This window comes from Mus pahari, chromosome 16 (genome assembly GCF_900095145.1).
Source record: "Mus pahari chromosome 16, PAHARI_EIJ_v1.1, whole genome shotgun sequence".
Lineage (NCBI taxonomy): Eukaryota > Metazoa > Chordata > Mammalia > Rodentia > Muridae > Mus > Mus pahari.
Genome location: NC_034605.1, coordinates 65232856 through 65243428, shown reverse-complemented (window position 1 = coordinate 65243428; position 10573 = coordinate 65232856). Strand labels below are relative to the sequence as shown.

At 38.8% G+C, this 10573-nt stretch overlaps 1 protein-coding gene across 1 annotated transcript in view; it reads left to right on the top strand.

Moving 5' to 3' along the window:
- The window catches only part of LOC110333706 (zinc finger protein 431-like), a 17454-nt gene extending 6967 nt beyond the window's left edge, over positions 1–10487 (top strand). The window contains exons 2-4 of the mRNA XM_029547713.1: positions 6759–6885; positions 7076–7136; positions 8479–10487. Coding sequence (XP_029403573.1) covers positions 6759–6885; positions 7076–7136; positions 8479–9412 — 1122 coding nt within the window. The 3' untranslated portion in view covers positions 9413–10487. The remainder of the gene's footprint in view (positions 1–6758; positions 6886–7075; positions 7137–8478) is intronic.
- The last annotated feature ends 86 nt before the right edge of the window (positions 10488–10573 follow it).

Below are 10573 nucleotides of genomic sequence, written 5' to 3'. Positions count from 1 at the left end.
GAAACTCATGTTGTGGTGATCACAAATCATAAAATTATTTTCATTACTTCTTCATAAGTTTGCTGTTGTTATAAGTCATAATGTATATATGTATGTGTGTATATATATATATATATATATATATATATATATATATTCTCAAATAATCTCAGGTGACCCCTGTGAAAAGATCATTTGACCCCTACAGATTGAGAACTATTAACCTAGAGTAATATTCCTTATAACATGATCTGCATAGTTATTGCCTTACATCTGTGAGCTATTTTCTTTCTGGTGCCCCAGCCAGTTTGGTGGGTAGCCAGATGCTCTTTGAAAGCTGTGTAATCTCCTGATTTTATTGTTTTTCCTTCTGATGTTAAATGGCCCCTTTTTGTCCTGACCCGTAGGACCCAGTTATTCGGGGGGTGCGAGGGGGACCATGCCTGAAAAAGGATGGGCGGGAAAGATGGAGAAGACCCTGCATTTTTTTAAAAATTTATTTATTATATTATTTATCATATACACTGTAGCTGGCTTCAGACACACCAGAAGAGGGCATCAGATCCCATTACAGATGGTTGTGAGCCACCGTGTGGTTGCTGGGATTTGAACTCAGGACCTCTGGAAGAGCAGTCAGTGCTCTTAACCTCTGAGCCATCTCACCAACCCCCTGTAATTTTTGTCAAGGTTTGTTGATTGTGGAAAAAAGGTTACAGAATATAAGTTGTGAGAAGGAGGAAGTAAAGAGGGAGAAACTTGCTCCTGCCTCTGCCCAGGGGCGGGGATGGCTCTGCATACTTGTCCAGGAACACAGGATCTACTCTTATCTCAGGGGACATTCTGTGGTTTTTCCTGGAAAGTTTGCAGTTGCTATTATCTGATCTTGCTGTTCTGTCCACTGCCATTGCAAAAGGTCAGAAGTTTCTCCAAAAGGGGGGAACTTTGGCTTATGGCTCAGTGTCGGTCTCCAACACCTTTGTTTATATATCTGTCCATGAACATGAGTTGTAGCAAAAAAAGAATTTGGAGATGAGTGGGTGGCCCCAGCCTCCAACTAGGGGCCTTGCCTAACCTCTGGATATGGTCTCTAACAGTTCTCCCCTCCTTTGTTGGGCATTTCAACTACTCTCATCCCTGTTGGGTCCTCAGAGTCTTTTGCTTTCTTAGCATCTTGGACTTGTTGGTAGCTACCTCAGTTCCCCCTTCCCTATTGCTCCATGCCTGTGTTCAAATTCCTGACCCTCTGTAAATCATCCCTCTCTCCTCCCATACTTGGTCCTCCCCCTTTTTTCTCCCTTCCACTCCTCACTTCTTCACAAGTCCCTCCATCCTTTACCTTCCATGAGTATTTTCTTCCCCCTTCTAAAAAGGACTGAAGCATTCAGATTTTGGCCTGCCTTTTTCTTTAGCTTCATATGGGCTCTTAATTCTATCTTGGGTATTCCTAACTCTTGGGCTAATACCTACTTATCAGTGAGTGAATACCATGCATGTCCTTTTTGACTGGGTTGCCTCACCCAGGATGATATTGTCTATTTCCATCAGTTTGCCTAAGACTTTCATTAACTCATTGTTTTTAATAGCTGAGTAGTATTCCATTGTGTAAATGTGCCACATTTTCTGTATTCACTCTACTGTTGAAGGACAACTGAGTTCTTTGCAGCTTCTGGCCATTACAAATAAGGTTGCTATGAATATAATGGAACATGAGTCCTTGTTATATGTTGGAGTATATTTTGGGTATATGCACAGAAGTGGTATAGCTGGCTTCTCAGGTAGTACTATGTCTTATTTTCTGAAGAAACTCAAGACTGTTTTCCAGAGTAGTTGTACCAGCTTGCAATCCCACCAACAATGGAGGAGTATTTTTGATCTTAGATATTCTGACTGGTGTGAGGTGGAATCTCAGGGTTGTTTTGATTTCCATTTCGCTGATGACTAAAGATGTTGAACATTCCCTAAGGTGCTTCTCAGCCATTCAATCGATATTCCTCAGTTGACCATTCTTTGTTTAGCTCAGTACCCATTTTTAATAGGGTTATTTGGTTTTCTGGAGTCTAACTTCTTGAGTTCTTTTTATATATTGAATATAAGCCCTCTAGATGGTATAGGGTTGATAAAAATCTTTTCCCACTCTGTTAGTTGCCATTTTGTCCTATTGAGCGTGTCCTTTGCCTTACAGAATCTTTGTAATTTTCTGAGGTTGCAATTTTCAATTCTTGGTCCTGAAGCATAAACTATTGGTGTTCAGGAAAATTTCCCCTGTGCCCATGTATTTGAGGCTCTTCCCCACTTTCTCTCTTATTCATTTCAGTGTATCTGTTTTTTTGTGGAGGTCCTTGATCCACTTGGACTTGAGCTTTGTCCAAGGAGATAAGTATGGATCAACTTGCATCCAGTCTGGGTCGGTACCCTGAGAAGACCTTGGGTTGTAAATCAGCAACCAGTCCCACAACACGCAGAAAATGCTCCACTCTCAGGCTCAGTAAGATGCCCAGGTCCACAGAATCCCAGGAACCCTGGATGCCAGGAGCATAGTCACACCAGGATCTCAGGGTCTTAGAAGCAGATTGACTCCCAGGAATGCTGATTGACTCAGGATGTCAGGATCACAGGATCCCAGAATTACAGGATCCCAGAAAGAGCTGACCTCTGAGGAGTTCTGACACTACCAGGATCATAGGAAGGACAGGCTCCAGTCAGATATAGTGAGGGCAGGTAGCACTAGAGATAATCAGATGGTGGGAGGCAAGCATAAGAGCATAAGCAACAAAAACCAAAGTTACTTGGCATTATCACAATCCAATTTGCCCACCACAGCATGTCTTGGATACACAATCACACCAGAAAAGGAAGATTCGGATCTAAAATCACTTCTCATGATGGTGATAGAGAACTTTCAGAAGGACATAAGTAACTCCCTTAAAGTAATACAGGAGAAGAAAGGTAAACAGCTAGTAGCCCTTAAAGAGGAAACACAAAAATCCCTGAAAGAATTAGAGAAAAACACAATCAGGTGCAAGAAATGAAGAAAAACATTCGAGATCTAAAAATGGAAATAGAAACAATAAAGAAATCACAAACGGAGGCAAGCCTGGAGAGAGAAAACCTAGGAAAGATATCAGGAGTCATATATGCAAGCATCACCAACAGAATACAAGAGATAGAAGAGAGAATCTTTGGTGCAGAAAATTCCACAGAAAACATTAATAGAACAGTCAAAGAAAGTGCAAAAAGCATAAAGCTCCTATCCCAAAACATACCGGAAATCCAGGACATAAAGAGAAAATGAAACCTAAGGACAATAGGTATAGAAGAGAGTGAAGATTGCCAACTCAAAGGGCCAGTAAATATTTTGAACAAAATTATAGAAAACTTCCCTAACATAAAGAAAGACATGTCCGTGACCATACAAGAAGCCTACAGAACTCCAAATAGACTGGGCCAGAAAAGAAATTCCTTTTGTCACATAATATTCAAAACACCAAATGCACTAAACTAAGAAAGAATATTAAAAGCAGTAAGGGGAAAAGGTCAAGTAACATATAAAGGCAGACCTATCAGAATTACACCAGACTTCTCACCAGGGACTATGAAAGGTAGAAGATCCTGGGCAGATGTCATACAGGCCCTAAGAGAACACGAATTCCAGACCAGGCAACTCTACTAAGCAAATCTCTCAATTTCCAGAGATGGAGAAACCAAGATATTCCATGATAAAACCAAATTAACAAATTATCTTTCCATAAATCTAGCCCTACAAAGGATTATAGATGGAAAACACTAACACAAGGAGGGAAACTACAACCTAGAAAAAGAAAGAAAAATAATATTTCAGTAAACCCAAAAGATAATAGCCACACAAACATAATTCCACTACCAACAACAAAAATAACATTAAGTAAGAATCAGTTTTCCATGAGCCGGGCCTGGTGGCGCAGGCCTTTAATCCCAGCACTCGGGAGGCAGAGGCAGGCGGATTTCTGAGTTCAAGGCCAGCCTGGTCTACCAAGTGAGTTCCAGGACAGCCAGGGCTATACAGAGAAACCCTGTCTCGAAAAACCAAAAAAAAAAAAAAAAAAAAAAAAAGAATCAGTTTTCCTTAATATCTCTTAGCATCAATGGACTCAGTTCCCTAATAAAAAGTCATAGACTAACAGACTAAGTCCATAAACGAAATCCAGCATTTTGATGCCTAAAAGAAACAGACTTCAGTGACAAAGACAGACACTACCTCAGAATGAAAGGTTGGAAAAAAGTTTTGCAAGCAAGTAGTACCAGAAAAAAAACTGGAGTATCCATTCTAATGGCCCTGGCCTTCTTTTATTGGTCTGTAATGTATGTGTATTTCATATGTGTAATGTCAAGCATGTGATTTTGTGCTGTGCTTTATCCTCCTCCTGGTTTTTGAAATTTCACAGACATCATCATCCTATTTCCCAATAAGGCATGTACTCATGGCATCAGTACTGCTTAGACTTCTCAGTCATCGGATGGCAGGAGCTGACCACCTTTCTACCTGTTGTGTGTGTGTTGTGTCTTATGTTGGGAAGAGTATGAGTCTTTTGCCTGTGTGAATGAAGATAAACCTCATGTGTGCCCATTCCTCACAGTAGTCAGAGATGGCCTGAGACCTCCTGATATTGGAATAATGGATAGCTGTGGAACCCCTGTAAATTGAAGGAATTAAGGTCACTCATTTGTAGGACCAACAAGAGCTGTTCATGTAGCACATAGCTTTTTAACTACCTCTTCTTAAGCTCTGGACAGGCTGGGCAGTGGTGATACATGCCTTTAATTGCAGCATTGGGGAGACAGAGGCAGGCGAGTTTCTGAGAATGAGTCCATCCTGGTCTACAGAGTGAGTTCCAGGATAGCCAGGGCTACACAGAGAAACCCTATCTCAGAAAAAAAAACAAGAGAAACAAAAAGCTCTGGTCATGTGTACTACCAGTCCCACTGTTACTTCACTTGGATACAGGGATAAAAGTCTTACGTACTCTCTACCCCTCCCCCCCCCATTAATATTTTTACCTTGCTTTGTGGATCAGTGTCTTGCCTTTTCAAGTCTCCCACAACTAGTGTGTCCTTTCCTTTAGTCCTTGCTGAACCCTCTCAATCTGACCTCAGCTTTGTTGCTCACTTACCTTTTCCTTATACAACACCCTAATTCTGCTGTCAGCTTAGTTGTATTTTGAACCTCCCACCTGGGAAAGTGGCCAATGATCACTCCACTGGGGATCGCATATGGTTGGTGACTCTCTTTTCCTCTAAAGCATGGTAGATCTCCCTTTCCTTCCCCATGCCTCTTTTTCCTCTCCTTCGGGAACCTGGCAGTCCTGCCTTTCCACCCATCCATTGACTGCTGTCAACCATACTGATTGATCAAAAGCCAGGAAAAGACAAGGACCTTCAGAGGTTACAGGCAGAGTCCCAGTCATAGCATTAGAACCATGCCCTAAACTATGCTGAGCTATTTTTCCTGGCATATGTTGTTTACCTCTAATCAACATTAACATTGACAATATTTTCTTACATCCAAGTACAACTGTTAAACCATTTATTCCCTTTTGGTAATATGTTACTAGGGTTATAATGTGAACTCCTGTACCTCAGGTTCTGGAAGATGAATACAGAACTGTATTGTATGTATCATTCTCAAAAGAGTTTAAGTAAAGGACTGGAGAGAAGGCTCCACAGGTAAGAGCACTGACTACTCTTCGAAAGATACTGAGTTCAATTCCCAGCAACCACATGGTGGATCACAACCATCTGTAATGGGATCCAATGCCCTCTTCTGATGTGTCTGAAGAAAGCTACAGTGACATGTACATAAAATAAATTAATAAAATCTTTTTTTAAAAAAGTAAGAACTTAAATAAAAGCACATGAATACTTTCTATGTTTCCATTTTGGTTGGTTAATTATGGCAGAAGATTTAGGGTCTTACTATGTATCTTTGGCTGTCCTAGAACTCATTGTATACATCACACTAACATCCAACTCAATGTAATACTTCTACTTATGTTTCCTGACTGCATTGTTAAATGCATAAGCCAATAGACCCAGCATGCTTATTGATTTTTATATATAGTAATTGTTAATATTAATACAATTTCTATAGTGTGTGCTGAACACTATTGTTCTTGTAGAGGTTGTCTCTTTCTTTATATGTGTAATTGAACGTTCTTTACAAAGGTTACATTCTAATAAAGGGCTGAGGAATGACAGGGGTGACAGGGCTGGGGAGATGGCTCAGCGCTTACGAACAATGTTCTTGCAGAGGTCCTGAATTTAATTCCCAGTAAGCACATGGTGGATCATATAGTTTGGTAATAGGGATCCTATGCCCTCTTCTTGGGTGTCTGAAGACAGTGACAGTGTATCACATATATGAAATACATAACTCTTAAAAAAATAAAGAAATGCCGGGCTTGGTGGCGCACGCCTTTGATCCCAGCACTCGGGAGGCAGAGGCAGGCGGATTTCTGAGTTCAAGGCCAGCCTGGTCTACAGAGTGAGTTCCAGGACAGCCAGGGCTACACAGAGAAACCCTGTCTCGAAAAACCAAAATAAATAAATAAATAAATAAATAAATAAACGACAAAGCTTATTATTAAGTTTCCTTCTGATATGACTTGGTAGTTACAGTAGAACTTGGCAGTGAGTAAATAAGTGGGGCAGCCCCAGTATTATATGAACACGTTGCCTATGAAGAATAGATGGCCAATGTTGTTTCTATTGTTCTTTATTTTGTACACGTTTATGGGATACTCTAGAATTCAGTGACTTATAAGGACGTGCATTTGAACTTCACTCAAGAGGAGTGGGCTCTGCTGGATCCTTCCCAGAAGAAGCTCTACAAAGATGTCATGTTGGAGACCTACAGCAACCTCAATGCTATAGGTAAATTTGTGAATTCCCTTTCCTGTTTTAAAATTCAAGAAAACAATTTTTTTTTTATTTTGATGCACTAATGTAGTTTCAATAAAAATGAACGAAAGATTTGGTGAATAAATCATGTATGACTATAAGGTTCACTGAAGATAGTAACTTGCATTTTGCTAAATTTCAAGGCATACATTTTCTGTTTTAGGCTTTAATTGGGAAGTCCAAAATATTGAAGAACATTATCAAAGTTCTAGAAGACACAGAAGGTAATTTTCATGTGCAAGCTCATATAAATCTGCCTCTGAAGATAGGTTAATGTGAGCTGAAAATTGATAAGAAAAAGAACTGTGAAAATTAGCACAGCTTTAAGTGTATTGATGATTGTTACATTCCAACAAAACCATCGCATTAATGTCCTGTATCTGATTTTTTACAAGGCCTTTCTTTACGAAAGAGGACAAGGAAACAATGCCTTAGTGTATATCCCCATTTGAAACATAGCCCTATTAGCACTACACAGTACCACTGGCAGTCTGTTTCTGCTTAGTTCGGAAAAGCTACACAAATTGAATAGTTGATAAATATATGTCCAAAAGCTTCTAAGAAGCAAATAATCTATATTTAAGCTGGTTGTACTCATTTATTACCAGTGTTGGTGCTAAGTTTAGTTGTTAGGGCAGCATTTGTTATGTAAGTAGGAGGTTTTATATTTCACATGTCTATGAGAACAATGAGTCAAACCTTGTGAATGCAGAGTTCAACATTTTATTCATTGATCTTTCTTTCATAAGTATATAATATTTTATAATGGCTATACATCATGTATACCAAACAGTAATTCCAAAAACTATGTCTGTCTCTCTCTCTCTCTTTCCCTCTCTCTCCTATATCTATTAGAAGATATATACTGGGTTGCAGTTATAGAGTAGACTTTTTGAACATAATACAAGTTAACAGTTAATTACATTTCCAAGTTCGTTGGCAATACATCAGCAACCTCATTCTGTAAAACATTCTCTTGAGTACTAAGAATGTGGAAATGCTTCTCTTTTTCCTGGTTCACTTTGCAAATGTAGTATGACCCACAGTGTAGTAAAATTTGGAATACACTAAGTGCATTAAAGCTCTGAATTCCTCCACTTTCTTCAAGTAGGGAAACAAACTTTTATAGAAAAAGTATATGTGAATCTGAACCATGTAGTAAATGTTCATACCTTCTCAGGTGTCTCTGACCATGAAAAACAACCCGTAATGAAGGGGAACAGCATGAATTTAAGCAAAGTGATAAAAGGTGTGATGCCTCTTTATATTTAGAAAATACTAACATTAAGTCCTAGAGATGAAAGTATTCTGGGACTTCAGAGATGGCTCAGAAGTTAAGATCACCAACTGACCTTCAAAAGGTCCTGAGTTCAAATCTCAGCAACTACATGGTGGCTCACAACCATCCTTAATGAGATCTGACTCCCTTTTCTGGAGTGTCAGAAGACAGGACAGCTACAGTGTACTTACACATAATAAGTAAACAAACTAACAAACAGACAGAAAAAAAGAAGAAAGTATTCATCCGTGGGGTAAAGCTTTCACATGTGCCAATTCTCTTCTCAGGCGTGAAAGGAGTCAGAGTGCAGAGAAACCCTCTGAATATACTCAATGTGGTAAAGCCTTTGCTTTACACGCTGACAGTCATGCCCAAAGGAATGAAAGGATTCATACAGAAAAGATTCCGTCTGAAGTTACTCAGTGTGTCGAAGACTTTTTACCTTATATAAGTCTCCAAATACATAAAAGAACACAAACTGGACAAAAACCCTATGAATGTAGTCAATGTGGTAAAGGATTTACAATGCACAGTCATCTTAAAATGCATGATAGAATTCATACCAGAGAGAAACCCTACAAATGTAATCAATGTGATAAAGCCTTTTCCCAGAAACATAGTCTCCAAATACATATAAGAATACATACTGGAGAAAAGCCCTACAAATGTAATCAATGTGATAAAGCCTTTTCCAATAAACATAATCTCCAAACACATATAAGAATACATACTGGAGAAAAGCCCTACAAATGTAATCAATGTGATAAAGCCTTTTCCCAATCCACTCATCTCCAAACTCATAGAAGAACACATACTGGAGAGAAACCCTTCAAATGTAATGAATGTGATAAAGCCTTTGCAAAACACTTTCACCTCCAAAATCATAAAAGAACACATACCAGGGAGAAGCCTTACAAATGTAATCAATGTGACCAAGCATTTTCACAACACAGTAATCTCCAAGTTCATAGAAGAACACATACCGGAGAGAAACCCTACAAATGTAATGAATGTGATAAAGCCTTTTCCCAATACGGTAATCTCCAAACTCATAGAAGAAAACATACTGGAGAAAAGCCTTACAAATGTACTCAATGTCACGAAACCTTTTCACAACACAGTAATCTCCAAACTCATAGAAGAACACATACTCGAGAGAAACCCTACAAATGTAATCAATGTGATAAAGCCTTTTCAAAATGCTTTCACCTCAAATCATAAAAGAACACATCCTGGATAAAAGCCTTACAAATGTACTCAATGTCACAAAGCCTTTTCACAACACAGTAATCTTCAAATTCATAGAAGAAGACATACAGGAGATAAACCCTACAAATGTAATCAGTGTGACAAAGCCTTTTCCCAACCTCGTAACCTCCAATCATATAGAAGAATTCATACTGGAGTGAAATCTTACAAATCTTAATTTGAAATCTTACAAATGTAATGAATGTGACAAAGCCTTTTCCCATCATCATAATCTACAAATTCATAAAAGAAGACATACTAGATGGAAACCTTACAAGTGTAATGAGTGTGTGAAAGTCTTCAAAACATGGTCATCTTCAAAAGAATAAAGCAATCCATACTGGAGAGAAAAGCTACGAAGGGAATGGATGTGAGAAAGCCTTTTAACAACGCCATCATTTCTGAATGCATAAGTGGACATACTGAAGAGAAAGACTATGGCTGTGATCAGTCTTAATCGTCATGACCATATTTGTATTGGCAAGAATCCTTCTGAGTATAAGCAGTGTGGTAAAGCCTATGCCGTGCAAAGTTACCTCCTAATTTGGCAAGGAACACATACTGGAGAGAGAGACTGACAGATAGAGACCTTATAAATATACACAATGTGGTAAACTTTTGCATATCACAGTTATCTTCGAATACATGAAAGGGCACATAATATATCTCAGAATACCTAAAAGCCACACTGGAGAGAGAATCTGTGTGAACAATGTTACATAGAAGAATAAATACTGGAGTGAAATCCATATAGAAGAATCACATAAAGAATAAATACTGGAGTGAAATCTTAAAAAAGTAATGAATGTGACAAAGCCTTTTCCCATTATCATAATCTTCAAATTGTTACCACATTATTCACATAGTACTTTGCTGTTGACATTTATCTCATAATGTATAAATTAACACAGACTTGTAAGATACCTGATAAAAATAAGGAATGTGGTGAACCTTGTGTGTGCAGCAGTCGTTTTTTCTTGAGAAAAATCCATGTTGCAGGGGAAACATGTAAATGGAGCCACTGTGTAAAAATTTTGTACGTCACAGTATCTGTATGCCAGAGTAAAACCTTTAGCATGCCAGGCTATGGTGGCACACGCCTTTAATTCCAGCACTTGGGAGGCAGAGGCAGGT